The sequence below is a fragment of the Leucopleurus acutus genome, assembly GCF_964270905.1.
Source record: "Leucopleurus acutus genome assembly, chromosome: X".
In the NCBI taxonomy this organism is placed as follows: domain Eukaryota; kingdom Metazoa; phylum Chordata; class Mammalia; order Artiodactyla; family Delphinidae; genus Leucopleurus; species Leucopleurus acutus.
This window is the reverse complement of record NC_139148.1, coordinates 93,246,564-93,270,925: the sequence shown is the minus strand read 5'-3', so window position 1 is coordinate 93,270,925 and position 24,362 is coordinate 93,246,564. Positions and strand designations below refer to the sequence as shown.

Here is a 24,362-nt window from a genome sequence, read left to right as displayed (position 1 = left end):
GAGCATTCTTTCATGTGTTTGTTGGCAATCTGTATATCTTCTTTGGAGAAATGTCTATTTAGGTCTTCTGCCCATTTTTGGATTGGGTTGTTTTTTTTTTTGATGTTGAGCTGCATGAGCTGCTTGTAAATTTTGGAGATTAGTCCTTTGTCAGTTGCTTCATTTGCAAATATTTTCTCCCATTCTGAGGGTTGTCTTTTCATCTTGTTTATGGTTTCCTTTGCTGTGCAAAAGTTTTAAGTTTCATTAGGTCCCATTTGTTTCTTTCTGTTTTTATTTCCATTTCTCTAGGAGGTGGGTGCTTTATTTTTAAAGAGCTTTTCTGTATTGTTAAAGTTTCCTACTTGGATCATGTAAGCATGTACTTTTTTTCTAATTAGAAAAAAATCAAATGAATTTTACTTAGGATGAAGTGTAGAATAATAACTTGCCTAGGCTATTGCAATAGCTTCCTAAGTGGTCTCCTCATTTTCATTCTTGCCTCCAAATACATCCTCTTCTCCAAAGAACTTAGAATAAAATTCAGGTTCCTAACCTTAGCCTGTAAGGTTCTACATGACATTGCTCCAGCCTACATTTCCAACCTTACCTCCAGTCACACTTGCCAGATTCATTCTACTTCAACCACACAGGCTTTAGTTTCCTTGAACTCTACGCTCCAGGTTCTTTCCATCCTGGGTCTTCACATTTGCTACTCCTTGCACTTAGAAGCCCTACCACCCTCCTTCCCTCAACACTCTCTTTGCCTGGCTAAATCCTAGTTATTCTCCATGTTTCAGCTGAGTATGAAATCCTTAGGGGAGCCTTTTCTGACCTCCTTCCCCAGACTAGGTTTGGTTTCTCTGATATTCTCAAAGCACGCATTGTTCTCCTTCATACTAATAATAAACTTGAAAATATGTGTTTATGTGTTTACTTGGTTATTGTTGGTCTCCCTCGCTAAACTACTTGCTCCACGAGGACAAGGACCACATCCGGTTTGCTCATTGCTATATGCCCAGCACATAACATAGTGCCAGGCATGTGGTAAATGCTCAGTGGATATTTGTTGAAAGAATGCATTAATGAGTGCATGAATGAATGACTGAATCTTCACAAACGCAACTTGAGATTATAAAACCAAAAAGGGAGGTAAAGAAGTTCATGAAGGAGAAGGCTAATAATATGCCACAATCGTGGTTTTAACTTCCTTTTGTATTCTCTTTTTCTACATTTGCTTTAATGGACTATTCCCCTTTAAAGAGAGAAAAGTCCTGTGAATTAGCTTAAAAAAACAAAACAGCAACGATAACAAAGTTGTTACTTCTGAGGCCAAGGACAGTGAAGTAGGATGATTTGAAGATGGGTATAAATTACTGGATCACATTTCATTGTCCTGAAGCTCTGTTTCATTATATAATTGATACAGTACAACATAACCAAAGCCCAATTCAAGTTGCCCTGGATATGCTCTATCTTCTCTTCCAGGGACAACTTGTACACATACAGTCAGCTTGAGTAATAATGGTCTTTGTAATTAGGGCCACTACATAGAAAGAAGAGATACATTTTCCACTGACTCACTGTTGCTCTCTAGAGAAGAAAAATATTGGCTACTGCTTAGGCTTACTCCAGAGTTTAAAGTTTAGGGTATAGTCTTAAATTCTTAAAATACAGCCTTTTAAAAAGATGTTAAGAAAGCGAAGTAAGACACTCTTAATTCTGTGACACCATGGACTTAAATTCACAGACACTAACTTCTTTTCAGTTAATCCCACCCTCAGAAGAAAGTCATGGTGGTAATTTCAAAGTCAAATTCTCTACAAGAGCTTGGTGTTTTAACATAACCACTTTTTCCAAAATCTCAGTCTTTTCCTTCTATTTGATCTAGTCATAAACTAGATGCTTCATAGTTATCTGCATAATTAAACCTAGACAATATCTGCTTGAGTATTTAGTCCTTTAATTGTTCACATCTTTCCGCTGTTCATCTCTTTTCAAACTTTACTCCCAGGTAACTCCAGAGTTCTACAATGATGTGTGAGACCAAGTCAAGTTATTCATAAATAATTCTAAAGTAAACTTATGCAATACAGTACAGAAGAGGCAGGGTACAAATTCAAACATAAGTATGTCCAATTACGATATACGAAATGAGAGAGAACAGGATTTGTAAATGCGCCACACTTTTCTTTATATTCCTTTTAAATGTCAAGAAGTTCAATTAATATAAACACAGTAGTCATAAAGGCATTGTTAATAATTATTAATGCACAAAAGGAAAGTATTTTTAACTTAAATAGATCCAAACACTGAGAACAGGACCGAGGAAGCCAAATAACACTGTGTGCTCAAGAGTATTTCTTATTCAAGTAAACATGTTGTTAGTATGGCACATCAAACTATTTATAATCCTCTGTTATTTGTATATTCCAGAACAATAGTGAGAGCCTAAACAGAGAACACTCGAAATCATTTGATTAAATCAACAAAAAGGAAACTAAATAAACTTTTCTGGTGACAGTAATGACCAATTGCTATGCACCTGATAGTACCATGGTATAATCAATTGGCTTAAGTTCTTCAAACTACTGAAATAAGTGGACCAACGATTTCATGGTCATATTTCAGTTATTTAACTGACCATGTAGTAATCTTATTGGTTAGCCTGTAAATTCTATCCAGCTATCACTATAAAAATGGAATAGCTTATTAGTATGAGAAAACAGCATTTCCTACTAGATTAATAGAAATGACTGTAAATGATGAGACTAGTATTAGAATTGAATTTAGGCCCTGCCTGAAATATGTCAGAATAATAAAGAGAAGATAGAAAACATTAACCAATTTTTTCAAAGTTTTTTAAATTTTTTATCAGTGGTATTTTACTACTTTTCCTCCTTATTCATGTTGTTTCAGAAGAAATTAATAAAATCCAACTCTCGTTTCATAGTCATGGTGACCTCGAGAGTCTCAGTTGCAGCGATATAGAAAGCTTTGGCACTGTTGCATTCCACAGGATAGGGAAGGGTTAACAACAGCTTCCTAAAAAACAAAACAAAATAAAAACCTAGAATCAGTGATATCAAGACAATGGGAAGCAATATATATCACCACAATGTTAGGAACCAAAAAACTATTTAGTATACCATTTTTTTGGCCTTAAAAATCCAACCAGTGGTTTTGACCACCCCTCTTTTTTTCTAAATTGACCTCATTTTGCATTATATACACATAGTCTCAGGTTATGTTTATTGGCATAGAAATAGAACCATTGCAACTTTAAGTTGGCTGGATAGATCTATTGCCAGTCATACTTATGTGTAGATGGAATGTGGCTGCCTGATAGAAACCTGAAAATTGGAATGGTTCTAAATAATTCTGCTAACACAACTGAGTCTCTACTACTACATTAGGTGTAGTTATTGAAATTCAGGCCTGGAATGATTTCAATACCAGATCAATGAAAGTGCTTTTCTCTGCCTGCTTCTGTTCTTTCTACTATACATTGGCAAAAATTTCCTGTGAGAGATTGCTGAGTGTAGTTTGCAGTTTATGGCTCAGCTGCTGGATAATTGTATGCTTTAGATGCATGGTTGGGATGAGACATCCATAATTCTGTCATAGTGGTATGAATCTGAATTATGCATAGGGTCGGCACATGCTGGTATCTGAAGAAAATTAAATACATGAAACACTTGTTACCTCACATTCTCAGTAGAGAAGCCTTGAGTATCTCTATAAAAAGTGGGCAGAAAAGCTCTTTTAGAAGGTATAAGGTCCAAATCAGTATAGGAAATGTGGTAATTTTTAGGGGTACTTATTGAATACTTGTACAAAGAACTAGTATTTGAAAATAAAGCCCTTGAAAATCAATTGCTTCTTTGCTCATTTGCAAAGACCTAAATTCAGGAAACTGGGCTCATTAAAAGTATTTATCACACATCTCTGGAATCTATAGGAGGAATTTTCTGTTACTCTTGTTCCATTCCAGATATCTGGGGTAGGAGAAACAACTCTCTCCACTTGAAGTAATGAAATCGCGATGTTTCTTAATATACCCTGTAATATTTGGCATCTCAAAAAAAATGGGTGCAAAAACCATTGAGTCCTTTTTTTTTTTTTTTGGCCATGCTGCACAGCTTGCAGGATCTTAGTTCCCTGACCAAGGATCGAACCTGGGCCCACGGCAGTAAAAGCACCAAGTCCTAACCACTGGACCACCAGGGAATTCCCGAGAGTCCATATTTTTAAAGTTGTTTACAATATAGGTTGTACTAGAGTTAGATTTGCTTTATCCCTTATTCTACAAATGATAGTATATTCACTTTTAAAAGAAAGCAAAGCTCAGTGGTGGTAGCTTCATTGCACTAAAAGACACCTAAAATCAGTTGAAGAAGGAGTTCCAATGATAATGTGCACTTCTCTATCCAGAGAGAAATAAATTCAAAAGAGACAGTGGCCATTGGAATGGTCCATCTATCCCTGCATTTTTGTCTAGTCCTTAGTAGTACAGCTTCCCATACTAAAATTTTGAGTAGAAACTGTGCAACTTATTTAGGCTCTTAGAAGAAGGAAAATACTGTGTGATATCTGAAGTGAGAGTTATATTTTAAACAATATAAAATTCTACTAATACTTAATCATATACAATTCATTGAAGAACAGGATTGTATTTTATTTCGGTGTCCCCCCAGTGTCTAGCAGACTTCATAAATGTTTGTTGACTGAATGAATAAACGAATGAAAAGCAAACAGGTCACCACAAAATGATATTTGAATAACTGGTATAAATTAGTACTATAATAAAATATGAATGAACATTTCAACCCAATCCCTCTGCCTCTGCTTTGAAAATATATTTGCCTTTTAAGAAGCTACAGTTTAGTCACTGATCAAATGTTTATCCAGTGTTAATTTTCATTAGAAATTATTTAAATGCAAACAATAATATATGAAAGTAAAACCCCAAAATTATCTGTACAGTGAACTCTATAGACTCACATGTTTACATTTATATTAGAGAATTCAAGTTGATGTTTCTTTTTTTTTTTTTTTTTTTTTGCCGTACGTGGGCCTCTCACTGTTGTGGCCTCTCCCACCGCAGAGCACAGGCTCTGGACGCGCAGGCTCAGCAGCCATGGCTCACGGGCCCAGCCGCTCCACTGCATGTGGGATCTTCCCGGACCGGGGCACGAACCCGTGTCCCCTGCATCAGCAGGCAGACTCTCAACCACTGCGCCACCAGGGAAGCCCCAAGTTGATGTTTCTTGCAAGAGATTTAAATAAAGGACAACCTTGTTCTGTACATATTCACATAATGCACTTTTTATTTTATGTAGTTAATAAATTATTTGATTTACATATCTGGGATAAAAAAGGACATGGCCTTTTTAACGTTTCCTATTGGAGACATAACTATTTTCAAAGAAAGTGCAGAAATAGCTACTGAGCTGCAGTTCACTATTCCATTTAGAAAATATTTTTTTAGGTGTTTACGTCTTTGAATATCAGCCAACTCTCAATCTATTGGGTTGGCCAAAAATTTCGTTCGAGTTTTCTTGGAAGACATATGGAAAAACCCGAAATAACTTTTTGGCCAATGCAATAAATCAAAGGAGCACCGCAAAGGTGAGATAATCTAAAGCAACACACAACCAAAAATTAACTCATATTTGTCTTCAGAGTGTGTTTTTATTATCACATTCAAGGAATTCATTTATGATATTCTTAGAATTCATCTTAAAAACTAATGAAACCCCATATGAAGATAAAGTCAGGAGATTCTGAGACATTATACAATTTCCATCTTTCTTCCTTTCTATCTACTCCATGTTGGGAATCTACATACCAAAACAACGTTGTAAAAAATGAAGAATTCAGCAAACTGTTTTATTTCTTTTCGATCTACAATGCTAAAATTCTGTTTTATTTATAATTTTAATGCAGTTGACTATCAATAGACTGATATTACTAGTCAATTCAGTTAAAATAAATTCACTTGTTTTGCCTTATAGATACATCAGCAGAATGTCCGCTCTTATCTTTCTTGGAGCCGGTAAGCATAGTGTTACAGGTGTCAAAGTTAGAAACTAAAGAAAGTAGATGTGCATATCAATAAACTAAAAAACAAGACACATTTCCAATAATACAATTTCAGGTAATAGCATGGCTCCAAAGCATGTTCAAGTGTTTAGGAAAAGTGATAAAAACTTTAATTCTATCTTCTGTCTTCTATCTTAATTAATGAATCTTTTTCTTAAGAGACAGTACCTTCATGCACTGAGCATTTAATGTATAAGTACTGTAAGATCCAAATGACCTAGTGCAGCCTACATTCTATGTGGAAAAATATCTCTGTGTGAGTCTTTCATTTAGTGAGCTCTGATAAATATCTGGAATGACAGTGTAGCCAGAGCAGCTGCCTAAAGATGGATGGAGACAGTGAGAACTGCTAGGGGAACGGAAATTAACTCCATAGTGTGTAGATATGTGTGTGCTTTTAACAAGTGCACAAATATCATGAAAAATTTGACTGTTCATTTAACCAACTTTCCTTGCAAAGTTTGTGTGGAAGAGTAAATGCGTGTATAACATGTAATGGAAAAAAATTACAATACTCCTTGAAGTGAATGGTAGGAATAGGGAATGTAATTTTTATAATATGAGACTTTTTTTGAGTGAATACATTTTTGAAATCATATTAAGTAATGAGAAAATATTTGATATGTATTCATCTGTAGATCATTTGGGGTTAAATGCATCTACTGTAGAAATCAAGGTTAAGCTATGCATTTTACGTTGGGTTGTTTACACACAGAAGTCTTTTGTACCAGAGATTTAATTTTGTTATTTTCTTGAAGCCCTACAATCAACAAAGGACAATTGTAGGTACTGATAATGGAAGGAAGAGAATGTGTTAGGAGCTGACTGCTCCCCGCACCCAGTTTGAAATGTCTATGAGTTACAAAGAATCACTGCACTCAGCCAAAGTGTGCTCACTGCTATACATCCAGATGAAAAGTGAACAAAGCAGTGAGATATTTAGACATTTTATCTAGCACCTGCCAAGTTCTATAGATTCCCTCCTTATAGAGTTAGTTTTGAGAGACAGGGCTGATTTATCCAGGTTTCAAGATAAACATTTTTATCAGAATTTTACCGTACACATTGTGTTCGGGGAACATGATTTGAACTTGTATAATAACAAGACTACTTTGAAAATATCAAATGTTTAGTTGAATTATTGCATTATCATCTGCATTATTTTTAAATGTATTCATGCAACTTGAGGATCTAGTGATAAATTAGCTGTTAGAACTTTTGTTTTAAGCAATTGATAAGACTTTTTGTTGATTTTTAGATGAATATAATCAAATTTAACCTTAGAGCCCCACAGTATCCAATATGCTTAAAGATTGCTTCTTTCATGCCATCACTGTACCAGAAAGCCACATGCAAGACTTACAACTTAAGAGATTTTCACCTCTAGCTATTTTTCCTGACAGATAAGCAAACTGTATCTGAATGTCAAGGACTATGTCTTGGTGGTATCAACCTAATCCAAATGTATGCATGTAAAGTAGGAAAAAATCTAGGTGTTTACAAATATATGTTTATATTACCTAGATCAAACATCTGAATGACTGACTTTTTCACTTTTCTTCAGACTTTAGGAGTGATACAAAATAATTACGTACACTTTTATAAAGGATATTGACTAAAGGTTCATTAATATTATAATATTCATTATTCTAGTTCTAAGTTTTACTCACTTATTAGGAGTACGGAGGTCAAGGGTCATTTCCTGAACGTTGAGTTCAATTTCAGAAGTGATCGTATTTGGCAGTTTAATTTTAATCTGAAAGAGAAAATGAAAAATACTGTTGTCTTGAGGAACAGTTAATTTGAAGAGTGCAGTAAAATACAGGGGAATGAGAAGTAATACTTATTTAATGCCGACTATGTGCCAGACTATGCTCTTTCCTCGTAACAATCTTGAGAAGCAGTGATTATTACCCCCATTTTACAGATGGAGAAACCAAGATACAGAAAAGTTTAGTGAGTGACCCAAGGCAACTGTCTGTAATTTGACTAAGATCTATCTGCCTCCAAAACTATTATAGAAACACTTTGGTTACATGCCTGTACATTCACTGCTTGAAGGTGCATACTAGTGCACCTGCTAGAGTTGGGGACCTTCAACTACTTTTATATCACTGGGTACTTTGTATAAAAAGTGGTTAGTTCTCATGTTGGGTGTGGGTTGGTGATGCCATGTTATAGTCTCCTGGTATAAACTCCCATACACATTTCCTGGAGAAATGTAGGGGTCCAGAAAAGTTGTTAACAGAACAAAAGAGAAATAACAATATGACCCCTACACAAAAATGGGACTATTTATTGATTTAGTAAGATTTCACTTAAAACTGTCTCATCTCAATTATGAGCTAGAAGACTTGAAATCTTGGATATCTGGTGAGTTCAGAGCTGGAATAGCAAGCATAAAAGCAACAGGTTATAAAGGAAATACATATCAAATAAGTAGTGGGAAAAATTAGAATTCCTTATAAGAAACTTAAAATAGGCAATAGTGTTTTTGTGATATAAAGTATGTGAATAAATACATGTCTGTGAGTTATATTTTACTTTATTAAACTGTATATAAACAAACATTTGTAAATAGAGCTCTACAGGTCCTACTATCTAAATATATCCTTTAGTTAATATTTTCATTAAACAAAGAATTACCTCCTAATTTATATTTTGAAAATTCATATCTTCTTAATTAGAGATGCTTTGAATGAGAGAAATAGAACATTTCTCAAAGAGGTAGTTATAGGGGCTCTACCTCAAATTAAATGAGCAGTTTAGTGGACAAGAAAGACCTATTCTTACTTCAATAACATTCAGATCTGATAGTCAGGTTGAGATGTTCTTTAGTTGCAGGATGACTCATTTCACCTGGACTAAGAAGTACAAATATTTGCTTCTTTAGTTTGAAATGTTTATCTCTTTCAAGGTAAAAAATTATTTCCCCAGGGTCGAAATGACATTTGAGTAAGGAAAAAAAAATTATGACAAGTGAAATTTAGATACAACTTTTGGGTAGAACTTCAAAGTGGTTCTTAAAATTGTTTGCAACTCTAGTTAAGGGTAATTCAGAAACAACTCATTAATTTTTCCTCTTGAGGAAATTAAAATTGTGTACTAAAATGGTTTCAGAGGAGGGACAGGAGAAGGAACAAATTAAGTTCCTTAATGATACACATTAATATCTCATAAGGTAGAAGATTCAATGAAGAGTCAACAGAGAAACTCCTCCTGAAACATGAATCAGACTTCTTCAGAAATACTTTTATTGAATACCTGGAAAATAGACATTGTTATTATTGACTTCGAACTGACTGTACCCAAGACCTAACTTGTCCAGTATTAGTAAATACAGTATGTCACTGACCAAACAAAGGGATTGATGTTCCTCTCTTTACATAGGAGGCAAACTGAATTCATTTCAAAGAAAAATTATTTTAATAGGTAAACTAATGAAAATTGCTAAAAATGTCATTGGGAAACTTTCAACCTTTTGGGAGCTCAAACTTTGGAGTCAAACTTGGGCTTGAATTCTGGTTCTGTCACATATTATTGCTTATTAGTTATCTATTGTTGTATAACGAAAACCAATTATACTTCCTCCCCCCCTTAATTTAATGGCTCAAAATAACAATAAACTTTTATTATCTTACACATTTTTCATAGGTTAGGAATTCAGGAGTGGCTTAGCTAGGTAGTTCTGGCTTAGTTAGGGTTTATCATGGGGTTGTGGTTAAAATACTGGCTGAGCTGCAGACATCTGAAGGCTTTACTGGGGCTAGAGAATTTGCATCCAAGGTGGCTCACTCACATGGCTGTTGGCAAGAGGGCTCAGTATTAGGGGAGCCACTGACCAAAACCACCCACCCTGGCCAGGCCCGACAGTAACCACTTGCATGAGTTATCTTACAACAGGAGGTCCTGGTAAGGAATGCGGAACTAACAAGCTACTACCAACCGAAGAATTCGGGAAAGGTTAAAAGGAGACGTCAGTCCATATGTCCTACCAACCTCCCAGAATCCTCCTCGCTGGAATCCATCTTGGCTGAGCCATGCGCACACCAGCAAGAAGGACCCTGAGTCAGAGTGACTGGCCAGAGACAACCCGGAAACTAACCCCATTACTATAAAACCTGAGGCTGAGAGCCATGTGGCAGAGCAGTTCTCCTGGGTTCCCTTACCCTGCCGCTCTCCACCCAGGTGCCCCTCCCCAATAAAGTCTCTTGCTTTGTCAGCACGTGTGTCTCCTTGGACAATTCATTTCTGAGTGTTAGACAAGAGCCCACTCTCGGGCCCTGGAAGGGGTCCCCCTTCCTGCAACATCTGTTCTTCACCACATGGACTTCTCCATAGGACTTAGGGCCTTGAGTGTCCTTACGACACAACAGCTGTCTTCTCCCCAGAGTGAATGATCCAAAAGTGTGAGACAGAAACCATGCCTTTTTAAAAAATGTAGCCTCAGAAATTATACACTTTCATTTCTGTAATATCCTATTGGTTATACAGGTCAGCCCCATTCGATGTGAGAGGGGACTACACAAAGGGATGAATATCAGGAGGTGAGAATCATTGCGGACCATCTCAAAGCCTGGCTACCACCATACCCAACACTAACTTCAATTTACACTTCTGCCTTCCGACCTTATGAATAAAAAGTAACAGGAAAAGAGTCCACTAATTTAAAGTTTGTGAGATCCCTTTTTCCCATGTTCAGCCTGTCTTCGGGCAAGTAGTTGAAACTACTCCTTTAGTCTCTATAGGAATTCACTTTGGGGCTTTCCTAGAAATGGGTAAATGTAGGTCAAATTACTTACAAATTATTTTTCATTGTCATTCATTTATTCTCCTCTATGTGTTGTAAAAGAGCTGGCTTAATATGCCAAAACCTTTGGGGTGGGGTCATTAATGTGAGATTGTCATTTTGAGTTTTAAATTTCCTCTTTATTGTCTTGTTCTTATGCTAAATTTATATGACAAGGTGGTTCTTAAAATCTATAAGTGATTAATACAGGCTCCTCAGGTCCTCTGATGAGTGTCTTTGATCATATTTTAAGTTGTTTGAAATTTGAAATGAGAAGGCCAAACAGCAAGTGTTCGTTGGAGATCAACAATTTTAGGCTTCCTCCTGAACTGTCATTTCCTGAATGCCAGAACAAAAGAATAAGTGATACATACCTTATATATATAACTTGACCAGTCTATGCTACCTACTGAAATTTTAGTGAAGCTTAAGATATACAGAAAAATTTGGCCTGTCACTTTGGAAGATAGTCTTACTTTACAGGTTCTAGATATTGTAAAAATATTTTTATTTGACAGAAATACAGCAACTACCTCCAATATACTTGATTTTTAGCAAAGAAATTAAGACTATATGAGTTTCCATTTGAAACATAACAACATTAGGAAACTTTGATTAACAGAAAAAGTTTGGGTAGGACCCATTCTGAATTGCTTCAGTGATTTAATTTCCCATTGTTTTACTATGGAAATGCATGTGAGATATTTTTTCCATTGCAGCCATAATAAATATTTTATAAAAACTCTCAGGAACAATGATAATCTATAGGAAAGTGAAAAAATGTAAAGGTGATGGACCCCCTACTTTGAAATTGTATAAGTATTTACCTCTGGAGAATAAAAATATAGAGGTATGTGTTCTCCAAAACTAGGACACAAAACCAACAGATATCTTTTAATATTAATGGATACATTTTCTATAAAGTTACCATGGTGAAACATTCCAGTACTATATGGCCATGTCTGTTTCATAAGATCATGGAGCATGACTCCTCTCCTCTCACAGGAGTCAAGAGTAAGTTTAGTTTAGATTTGCGTTTCTCTAATGATTAGTGATGTTGAGCATCCTTTCATGTGTTTGTTGGAAATCTGTACATTTTCTTTGGAGAAATGTCTATTTAGGTCTTCTGCCCATTTTTGGATTAGGTTGTTTGTTTTTTTGTTATTGAGCTGCATGAGCTGCTTATAGATTTTGGAGATTAATCCTTTGTCAGTTGCTTCATTTGCAAATATTTTCTCCCATTCTGAGGGTTGTCTTTTGGTCTTGTTTATGGTTTCCTTTGCTGTGCAAAAGCTTTGAAGTTTCATTAGGTCCCATTTGTTTATTTTTGTTTTTATTTCCATTTCTCTAGGAGGTGGGTCAAAAAGGATCTTGCTGTGATTTATGTCATAGAGTGTTCTGCCTATGTTTTCCTCTAAGAGTTTGATAGTTTCTGGCCTTACATTTAGGTCTTTAATCCATTTTGAGCTATTTTTGTGTATGGTGTTAGGGAGTGATCTAATCTCATACTTTTACATGTACCGGTCTAGTTTTCCCAGCACCACTTACTGAAGAGGCTGTCCTTTCTCCACTGTACTTTCCTGCCTCCTTTATCAAAAATAAGGTGACCATATGTGCGTGTGTTTACCTCTGGGCTTTCTATCCTGTTCCATTGATCTATCTTTCTGTTTTTGTGCCAGTACCATACTGTCTTGATGACTGTAGCTTTGTAGTATAGTCCGAAGTCTGGGAGCCTGATTCCTCCAGCTCCGATTTTCGTTCTCAAGATTGCTTTGGCTATTCAGGGTCTTTTGTGTTTCCATACAAATTGTGAAATGTTTTGTTCTATTTCTGTGAAAAATGCCAGTGGTAGTTTGATAGGGATTGCATTGAATCTGTAGATTGCTTTGGGTAGTAGAGTCATTTTCACAATGTTGATTCTTCCAATCCAAGAACATGGTATATCTCTCCATCTATTTGTATCATCTTTAATTTCTTTCATCAGTGTCTTATAATTTTCTGCATACAGGTCTTTTGTCTCCTTAGGTAGGTTTATCCCTAGATATTTTATTCTTTTTGTTGCAATGGTAAATGGGAGTGTTTTCTTGATTTCACTTTCATATTTTTCATCATTAGTGTATAGGAATGCAAGAGATTTCTGTGCATTAATTTTGTATCCTGCTATTTTACCAAATTCATTCATTAGCTCTAGTAGTTTTCTAGTAGCATCTTTGGGATTCTCTATGTATAGTATCATGTCATCTGCAAACAGTGACAACTTTACTTCTTTTCTGATTTGGATTCCTTTTACTTCCTTTTCTTCTCTGATGGCTTCACAGGTGAATTCTATTATACATTTAGAGAAGAGCTAACACCTATCCTTCTCAAACTCTTCCAAAATATAGAAGAGGGAGGAACACTCCCAAACTCATTCTACGAGGCCACCATCACCCTGATAACAAAACCAGACAAGGATGTCACAAAGAAAGAAAACTACAGGCCAATATCTCTGATGAACATAGATGCAAAAACCCTCAACAAAATCCTAGCGAAGAGTATCCAACAGCACATTAAAAGGATCATACACCATGATCAAGTGGGGTTTATTCCAGGAATGCAAGGATTCTTCAATATATGCAAATCAATCAATGTGATACACCGTATTAACAAATTGAAGGAGAAAAACCATATGATCATCTCAATAGATGCAGAGAAAGCTTTTGACAAAATTCAACACCCATTTATGATAAAAACCTGCAGAAAGTAGGCATAGAGGGAACTTTCCTCAACATAATAAAGGCCATATATGACAAGCCCACAGCCAACATCGTCCTCAATGGTGAAAAACTGAAAGCATTTCCACCAAGATCAGGAACAAGACAAGGTTGCCCACTCTCACCACTCTTATTCAGCACAGTTTTGGAAGTTTTAGCCACAGTAATGAATGGATTCTTGTCATCAACTGAAAAGCATTCTTAAGTCTCTCCTATCCTAAAAAAAAAAATCCCTAAACCGGGCCTCCTCTTCAACAAACCATCTCCTCTCTCTCCTCCCTTTCACTGCTAAACTTTCTCAAAGAACAATCTATATTTGCTGCCTTCTCTTCCTCAATTCCTATCCACTTCTCAGCTTTCTGCAACCCAGTGTTGGCCCCTACCATGCCTCTGAAGCTGCTCTCTTCCAAAAATCACCAAAGTCTTCTAAACTGATGAATCTAAAAATTTCTTCTGCATCCTAATCCTGCTTTACTTTTCTACAGTGGGAGATACTGTTATAGCTTTCTCCATCTCTGCATATCCTTCTGAGTTCCTCTTCCTTTATCCATCCCTCAAATATTTGTGTTTTCTATGGTCAACCTGTGAATCTGCTTGCATAGGTTCAGAAGTTTCTGCCAGTTCTGGTCAAGGATTCTGGACCATATAATTAAAATATTTGATTAAACCTCCTCAAAATGACATAATCAGAATGTAAAATTACTGATTTTGTTACCAAGTAATATGTATAAGATATCTTTCACCCTTATTTAATACCTGACCTTAAGCCCATCTCAAACACCCTGTCCCTCTCTCTTACCTCTCTGTCTTTCTCAATCTCTATCTGTGCATCTATCTATCTCTATCTCTCTCATTTTCGGGGACTTTTATTTTCAACTCTACTAATTTTGGTATTATTTAAAATTTTAAATATATATAAATTCCATCATCAGAAATATATTAAGTCTATACAATTAGATTAGCTTTTAAGGGAGGTATTCATCCCCCTACCATCGTTATGGAAAAATATTATGATATTAACTATAAATGTATCTATATTACTGAAAGAACTATAAGAAATTTAATTGAAGGTTTACTGTGCTGCCTGGAGCTGATAATAAGGAATTGTATTACAGCTGAAATATCCTTCTCCCTGACACACAGTCTGATAAATAACCAGTCAGGTAAGGTTAGCATAATCAGAAAGCCTACCATAAAAAGGTGTCCATCCTCCAGAATTTTAAATGGGAAAGAGAATCTACTCCATTTTCAAGCAGCCAAATCTATTTATTCATAAGAAGTAAATGAAAATGACTGTTTTAACCTTAACAGAGAAATCGGGATTTGAGAAGCATGCCATTAAAGAAAGAAGTGAATTCTTAGAGGACATGCAGACACTTTGCTCAGAATGATTGATAGCTCTTTCTGAGATGAATATGTGTGATAAAACATGTGACTCTTGGTTGTGTCTGCCAGGTGACTGACTCCTATGCCATTCCTGACTCTCACCCTGTTCCCAGCGAGGTTTAAAGATGGAGTAAGGCTCATATCCCAGTGAGGAGGTGACAATGAAAAATAAAAAGAGGCTTAATGGCTTGTTTTTAGTCACATTAACATGTCCCCTTATCAATATAGATCCATTATAGTAGGAGCACCAAAATATTATATATCCATGGCAGCTCAAAAAGAGTATCAAGCCATCTGCAGGTTTGTCCCCGCTCCTAGGACAAATGATGGGCCATTTGGCAGAATATCAACAAACCTAGCCCCATTCATTTTTGGATTTTAGAGATAGTGTGCTGTTAAACACCCATGGGTGAAAATGGAAATCCACTGACCTACTTCCCCACTGCACCCATCCCCATTTCTGCCACAAATAGTCCTATGGGGAAGCCAGGCTATCTGCTTACATATCTTTGATACCTAAAATTCCTTTTCCACTCTCCCCAACTGGCACCCAAGAGGTCAGGTACCTCAGTAATCCCTGTTTCTCAGGGGTAGGCAGGTTCCCATTCTTCCCACCTTGTTTCTAGGACAGCTTTTTGGCTTCTCCATCATCATTGTTTGCATTTCTAAAGCCATGTCACAATTCCAACCTCATTTCATTGAGCCGATGTCTCTTAGTTTTCAATACCTAGCCTGGAACTTGAGTTAGAATTTACAATGTCTCTGTTAGAACTTTGTCTCTGATTGTTGACCCCGTCCCAAGGGCCATTTATTCTGTCCCTGGTTAGACCCATTTCTGCAAGTTTCCTAGTATCCCCCTCAACTCCTCCCCCACTCCAAACATACACATGTTACTTAAAAACAGTTCTACTTCATTCCAAGCCTGATGAAAGCCAGCACTCTGTGGTATTATATTCTAACCCCTGCAGAGAGCAAACACCAACTCTGAAAATCAACATCTCTAGTCTCTGTCTTTGAATTCCATAGAGACTTGTATTTCTAACAGCCTGCTGGACACATCCAACAAGATTTTCTACAGGCACTTCAAACTCAATATTACCCGAACTTAATATTTTTCTTATAGAACTTTGTCTTCTTTCTCTTTTGCATTCCATACCTGATCCCTACAACACAAACAAAACCACCTTTGTTTACTCTCATTCCAAAAGTAATAGTAGTTGTAAAAAATATAGAAAATTCAGATGAGCAAATATGAATAAAAAACATCTCTAAGATTACCATCCAGATATAAACCACTTTACCTCCCCATATCTCGATTAATGCCGTCACCATTCACCTAGTCACTCAAGCTAGAAATCTGACTCCTGTTTCTCCCTTACATATCACATTCAACCACTTTCTAAATCCTGTCGATACTACCGTGGATCCTTGAACAACACTGGGTTTGAACTGTGTGGGTCCACTTATATGTGTTTTGTTTTTCAATAAATACATACTACACATCTACAGTTGGTTGAATCCATGGATGCAGAACCACAGGTGTGGAGGGCCAACCATAAAGTTAGAAGCAGATTTCTGACTGTGTGGAGGGTAGGTGCCCCTAACCCCTGCATTGTTTAAGGGTCAACTGTACCTCCAAAATGTTTACTGAAACCATTCTTTCCTCTCTATCTCCACTGCCATAGTCCAGGCTCTTACTTCTCTTACCTGAATTAGTGCAACTGTCTATCAACTGGTTTTCCTATCACCAGTCTCCCAAACTCACACTCATCTCTTACCATAATCTCCACCAACAACTAGAGTTGCTCTGAAATACACATCTACTTGTTTAACTCACTTACTTTAAAACGTCTAGGAGCTCTAATGCCCACAAAATAAGTCCAAATTTCATGGTATCTTAGTCTGCTTGGGCTGCCATAACAAAATACTATAGACTGGAAAGTCTGAGAATGCCAGACATGCCAGCATGGTTGGCTTCTGGCGAGAGCTCTCTTTCTGGCTGCCTTTTCACCGTGCTCACATGGCAGGGATAGAAAGCAAGCAGGGCAAGCGCTCTGGTATCTCTTTGTATAAGGGCAGTAATATCATCATGAGGGCCCCACACATGTGACCTCATCTAAACCTAATTACCTCCCAAAGGCTCCATCTCTGAATACCATCACACTGGGAGTTAGGGCTTCAACATATGAATTGCCGGGGGGGGGGGCACGATTCAGTCCACAGCATATGGTATGATATTCAAACTTTTACAACTACCTCTAAGCTGGGTATTCTGTTTTATCTTTTATTACTCCACACCAGTGCATTCTGGGGCTCCAAGAACATCACATATAGTTCTCAAAACACATCATATACTTTCACAGCACTATGCCTTTGCTTATTCTGTTTACTCTGCTTAGACAGCTGTTCCACCCTGGCAAACTATTATTTTCCTCAAATGTCATCACATCCCACCTGTTTTGTGAAGTCTGCTTGGATTTCCTCTTTTTTGTACCCATATCACTTCTATCAAATTCAAACTGCCTGGATTCAAATCGTAGTTCTGCCAGAGTTTAAATGTGTGACCTTAAGCAAGTTATTTAACTTCCTTGTGCTTCAGTAACCTCATTTGTAAAATGGAATAACAGCACTTATTTCATAGAGTTTTGGCATGGGGAATAATGAGTTACTATGTGCAAAGTTCCTAGAGAAATGCCTGACACATAGTAAGCATTATATAAATTGTTTTCTGTTACTACATCATGTTAAGTGAAGACAATCAGGATAGAAACTTTTATTTATGGGCTGTAAATGTAGGGAAATGGCTCCACTATGGCATTCTGGCAACTGTGCACTATTCACATAGGCCACGTAAGCAAGGCTCAACTTCAGTCTGCCCTAGGTCTTGGCAGAACATCCTGTGATTCTCTTACAGCATGAGAAGATAGGCAGTCTTGTGAGGAGTTGCCTCAAGGCTGTTTCTTATCTGTCTTTCGACCTTGGAGGCTCCCTATCTTGCAGGAGGATGCCATGATGTTTCAATGAGGCATAGGATTTTCCACCTCCCTTCCCCTGGGTATAGAGGCAGGCTGTTAAACAGCTTAGCTGCAGTCTATAGTTGGCTCTTCAGCAAGAGTGCCCCACTACTTGTGTCACCTGTCATCTGGCTCCTGTAGTTCAATGTTGTCCTGTGGGGCAAAGGGACATGGGGAGCTGATACCATGCTGATCTTGCTTATGCCGTCTGTATAAGTAATAAACTATATCCTTTTGGACTTGTTTCCTTATCGGATGGATCTATGAAAATATGTGCTGCTGCTTATGGACTATTTGACCTCTTAACAGTTAAGCACCTGCAGAGAAGGAGAACCTTATATCTATTTTGTTCAACACTGTATGTCAAGTGTCTGGCCTGTAGTAAATGCTCAATAAGTATTTGTTGAATTTTAAAAATTACAGAAAACAATGATAAATATGTATTCAAGGATATGTATCAAATCCATTATAGTAGAAGTCTTGTGGGGAGGGATGGAGAGTATAGAAGATAAGAGAGAAAATATAATTTAAGATAAAATAAAATAATACAGAGGCATTCTACTCATGAAGTTTAAGGAAAAACATATGCATGTCACCTAGGAGGAAACGCCCTCTAGACTCTCTTATATCAGTGTAAGAGGCATTGTAAGCATGACCTTATTTTCCCAACTGTAATATAAGGAGGAAAGTCTAAATCAACACTTTCAAACTGTGTTACAAAGAGCCTCAGTTTTTCTCCTAGGAGCTGTCTCATAGATGATAGCACCCTTTTAACCAAGGCAGTAGTACGTGTTTTATATGTTAGGCTTTCTCACAGAATTTTGTTTGAAGAAAAGACTTGGCAGCTAAAAACAAAACAAAACAAACCTGCAAACCACTGGCTTAGTTCTAGCTCTAAAATTAATGTACAGCATGATGACAATAGTTAATAATACTGTATTGAATATTGGGAAATTGCTAAGGGTAGATTTCAGGTGCTATCACCACACACACCCACACACACAAATGGTATGTGAAGAGATGATATGTTAATCAGCTTGACTGTAGTAATCATTTCACTATGTATATGTATATCAAATCAATATATTGTATACTTTAAATATATACAGTTTTTATTTAGAAAATAAAATGCCCAAATATAGATTAAGGCACGGGAAGCTTGGTAACTACAAACTCAGGAGTAGAGCAGCAGGCATAATTTGGATAATGGAACTCTCTGGGTTGGGGTTAGAAGGAAAAGATGGAAGGTTTGCTGAAGACATACATATTCTTAACTCAGAATTTTGTTTAGGATCAACACTTTGATTTAGGACTCATAAATCTTGCTTTCTTATTTGGAGTCTGGGGAGGGTAAAGGAAAGGCGCTTCTTGTAAATTTTTAAACCCCAAATCAGTTCTTGTATTTAAACAGATTGTTTGCGTTCCTATTACCTTCCTCAGCTTAAGCAGAGGGCTTCTTCTTAAAGTCTCTGGGTCAGATTGTTACATAGAGACCAGGTCCAGGACCCAAATAACATATTTAGCCAACTCTAAGGTGCAATTTTCCTCACATTTTTATGTTTCTGTTATTGGGATGAATCACACAATGTGCATATTTAATATAGTAGTATACCTATTTTTCCTATGTTACTAAACAAATGGCACATCTACAATTTGATGATGTCTTAGAGTTGAAAAAATGCCATATTATTAACAGGAATAATAAGCTTAAAAATTGTGCAAGAAATATCTGAGATGAGGTCATTAACCTCTGCAGTCGGAGTCTTCCCAGCAGGGTTAAGCAATGACAGTGGGTGTCATCATTAATATGCCTATAGGATAAAATTCAAGCGCAGATCTGTTTTCTTTTTTCTTTTTTGAGGGACAGCTTACCAGTACACCACTGTCCACAATTATTCTTTACTCTTGTTACACTCAATGCTTACCCAAATAGGTCATGCTATTTCATGCCTGGATACCTTTCCATGTGCTCTTACCTCTGTTTGGAATGCCCTTCTTGGAATGCTGTCCACTGGAGAAATCCTATCCACCTGGTGTTGATCCCCTTCTGCCCTTTCTGCTTCATGTCACCACGTACCTGGTATATGCCTCTAAATATGTACTTGCCATAGTGAACTGCAATGACTTTTTAGGTGTCCATCTCATTACCTGTAAATTCCTTGAGGGTAATTGACTGTTTCTTATTTGTCTTTGTATCCCTAGTACTTAGGACAGTGTCTGGTATGTAGTAGTATTTAAAGATTGAATGTATGAAGAAAAAGAAAGAGGAAAAGAATGCTATACATGTGGTGAAGTGCCATGGCACCAACAAATGTTTCATCTGTTTCTGGCATTCAGAGGTGTCCATGTCTTATCCAAACCGTCTGAACTCCTGGCAAACTTAAAATTGTCAACACCGAATTTAATTGTTAATAATAAAATGGGTTCATTTATGTTAGTTTAGTCTCCCCAGTCAATTATAAGCTCATTAGAGGGAGGGATCAAGTCTTTTTTTGTACATACATGTTGAGTTTTAGATAAATTGTGTACTCCTACTCTGAGGTGTGATTTAGTTTCCAAGATTCTTCATTCAGCATACCTTTATTATTAATGCTGGGAGCAAGCTGCATGAGGGAAATGGAAAGGCTCACAACAGTTTTATTTATTTAGGGCCTAGAATTTCTTTAGAGTTTAGAGTAATCCGCAATACCAAACATCAAAAACATAATCCTACAGTCATTTAAGAGAGAGAAATTTGAATATTACTGGTAAAACCCTGGGAGCTAATTACTTCAAGATCACTTGAAACCTTAACTCATTAAGTTTGAAAAATCTCCTGAGGTCCTTAAAGACGCTATTCCTATTATGTTATGTGATCCAACTGAATGTCTTAGATTTTGCTAATAAGAGAAAGCCTGAAGTTTATGCAAAAGAGAATGCATTTATCTTTTGCTTCAGGAAAAATATTAAGCATCTCCTATGGGTACTTCAGTACTCTGTGTTGTAGAGTATTATAAGAGAGGGAGGGGAAAATACAGATGCACAGCCCCTGATCTCAAAAAATAAATTCCCAGCACCAAACACCAGAATTACTAGTGTATATTGCCAAAGTGAGTTGCATTCCACACTCTTGGTTAGGCCCAGTAAGGAAGTCTTATTGATATTGTTGGTATCGCTACTGCTATTATACAGAAACAGTGGCTTGGCAAAGGATGCTCTTCAACATGCTGTAGTGTCATTCAGATAAGGGAGCCAAGTAACATTTTGGATGTCTTTTGAGAGGGTTAAGTCAGTAGTTCAGATCCAAAATTTAAGAAAAAAATCCCCTTTTATGTCCCCCAATGTAAGTTGAGTCATTAAAAGAAATACAGATATAAGAGATAAGACCGATTCAGGGAAGGAAATATTACTTTTTGATTGACTGTCACTCATCAGAAATTAATAACCAATCAGATGACATGTATGGGACAGAACTAGGATGAAAGAAAATTCAGTCCAGATTGGGCAGTTTTATTAGGACTAGAAGTAGTGCGTTATGTCATATGATTCTGTTTATTTGTAAATCTTATCCACATCTGTAAACTTAGTTTATTTTGTACATGTTTGCCAATTTTAAACTGTCTATCCTATTATTCCCTTAGTACCTCAAACATAGCAACCACTATTTTTAAAGGGTTTACAGCCTTGCCTATGGTATTATGTATACAACAGTCAATTTAACTATAATGGTCAAATGGAAAATGGGGAAGAGGGGAGAGGCTTACCACTAGATCCTTACAACACGCAGTTGAAGGGTCCTTTCTGGTCAATCCTAGGAACATATCTTCAGTTCCCACCTTCTGTTTGAACACAACTTCATATCTGAAAAAAAAGCCAGCGATACAGAGACTCAAATGAAAGAGCAATTTCCTGTCACAGAGCAGAAAACTAGAAACTTATGAGGACATGCTATTACAAAAAATAAAAGGACAAAATAAATAAAGTGCTTGCAGTTTTTCAGGCATGTAGCAGAATATAAGGGAAGAAAAGTCTAGAAATTCAGTCAAAAATACCTAACACTGTCAGGATTTATGTTGTGTACACTGGTTTCTAAAAATAAAGCTTGACTATTTCAGAGCTATACAAATAAAATAGATTGAGGGAACTTCTAACAAGATTCTAATAAGAGTAAAAGCAGAAGAAAAAAGGAAGGTCCTTTCCTGGAAAACAATGGCTCAGAAGAATAGTGAGCCCATAATCCAGGGTTTGATGGATAGATGGAAGCATTCCTCTGTTAAATTTAAGCCTCAGAGTAGAGTTAGAAAATCCAGGTTTCGTACTCTTTCTGTCATTAACTGTGTGATCTTGGTCAAGTCACAAACTCATGTGCTCAGCTTCCGGATTTGTACAATTTATGGGAGGGGGTGGGTTTGAACTAAATGATCTCCATTGTGTTTTCTACCTCAAAAAATCTACAGTAGAAACACTGGTAGTGTAGTCAGCACCGGTACAACTATAGTGTTTAGAATTTAGTCCTACAGAATTCTTAGTTCAGTGAAAGGTTTTCCTGGTATTTCACCTCACACATGACAATTCATAAATCTTTCCTTGCCCCCAAATTTGGGACCCCAGGGATAGAGTGGTTTATAGAAACCCCCAGCCATAATGAACTATATCTTTTTATTTTTTTATTTTAATTTTATTTATTTATTTATTTTGGTCGCACTGCACAGCATGTGGGATCTTAGTTCCCTGATTGAACCCACACCCCCTGCACTGGAAGCACAGAACCTTAACGACGGGACCGCCAGGGAAGTCCCTACCATATCTTTTTAGATGGAATGAAGTAAGTAAACATTTACAAATATTTGAAGGAAGATTTGGTATTTGACTAGATATAATGAATGAGAGGAAAGCATCAAAGATGATGCTGAGGTTACTCGCTTGGGTGACTGGGTGAACAGTGAAGCCACTAACTGTGATTGGGAATGTAGGTGGAGGGGAAATGGTGAGTTTGGTTTAGGGTGTGTGGAATGTGAGGTGCCTTGGGACATCCAGGCAAATGTATATAGTAGGCGGTTGGAAAATTGTATCTGGAGACATTGAACTTCTGACCACTTGCAAATAGGAATGCCCAAGGATGAAAGAGGGACTTCTCTGAGTTGGAATAGGGCTAACAGTAAATAGCTATTTGAGATAGGACACTTTTTTCTTAATAGACTGTAACAGCTACCAGGTATTCACAAAGGTGAAGCCAAGTTAAAACAAAACAGAAAGATATTGATCTATATGCCCAGGACTCCCACATGGATTTGCTCTAGCTACTGCTTTCCTCTCATTCATTATATCTAATCAAATACCAAATCTTCCTTCAAATATCTCTCAAATAAAGACCCTCATATTTCTCTCCAAGGCCAGTGACTTAGCTCAGGCCTTTTTTTTTTATTTGGTAACTTGTGATTCTTTTTTTTTTCTTTCTTTTTTCTTTTTCTTTCTTTTTTCTTTTTCTTTTTTTTTTTATTTGGTAACTTGTGATTCTTCTTTTGTGATCTGCCTGTTCACCTTCTTTACCCATTTTCTTCTTTACCAATTGGGACAGTTCGAAATGTATTTGCATAACATAGAAAATAGAGATTAAAAAATCTTATAAAGCAATTTTCTTCATATCCTGACTGGAGTTCTTGTTACTTTAAAGCTTTGAGGGATATTTTTTCTACAGAACATCAAACATCAGGATGAAAAATTAAAATTTTCTCAGATTTGGAGCTTGCCACATATGGATGTTTGACATTCATTAAACTATGTGACAAATGAATGACTTAAATCTTACCTTTCACAGGGATGTGTGGGCACTGTATAAACATAACCTGGGATTCACTCCCTTCATACTTAAGATGCAGACAGAAATGCTTTAAAATCCCCTTTTTTTATGAGGTTTACTTTTTTTTACATTGTTTATTTGAAAGCTGGATACTTTTTCTCTAGTTAATTATCTGCAGTCTCCCACTGCTTCTATTTTCAGAACTGACATAGAAGATAGAAGCATCGTTTTTTTTTTTTTTTAAGCATTGGACAGTTTTACAGTCAGAATTAGAAAAGTTCTCAGATCATTTGCCATAGAAGTTTTCAAGACATCATAAAGCACACTATAATTTAATAAATATTGCCTTTGTTTTTCAAGCTATTCTAAATATTCAAACAAGATTTTATTTTAAAATACATATTTAAAGCTTAGTGTATTTAATCATTAATTTCAATTATGTATGTAAACACACTTTAATCCTTAACAGTATGAGTGATTTCACTTATTAGTACGAAAGGCTTTTTATGATAATTCTAAAATTCATATTTATAATTTCTACTAAAAGACTAGAAAGC

At 36.5% G+C, this 24,362-nt stretch overlaps 1 protein-coding gene across 1 annotated transcript in view; it reads right to left on the bottom strand.

Annotated features, from left to right (window-relative positions):
• Window positions 1-2,894: 2,894 nt before the first annotated feature.
• The window catches only part of DNAAF6 (dynein axonemal assembly factor 6), a gene marked incomplete at both ends in the record, with an annotated part of 33,902 nt that continues 12,434 nt past the window's right edge, over window positions 2,895-24,362 (bottom strand). Inside the window, 3 exons of the mRNA XM_082864735.1 lie at window positions 2,895-3,024; window positions 7,755-7,840; window positions 21,770-21,866. Of these exons, the coding sequence (XP_082720861.1) occupies window positions 2,895-3,024; window positions 7,755-7,840; window positions 21,770-21,866 (313 nt within the window). The remainder of the gene's footprint in view (window positions 3,025-7,754; window positions 7,841-21,769; window positions 21,867-24,362) is intronic.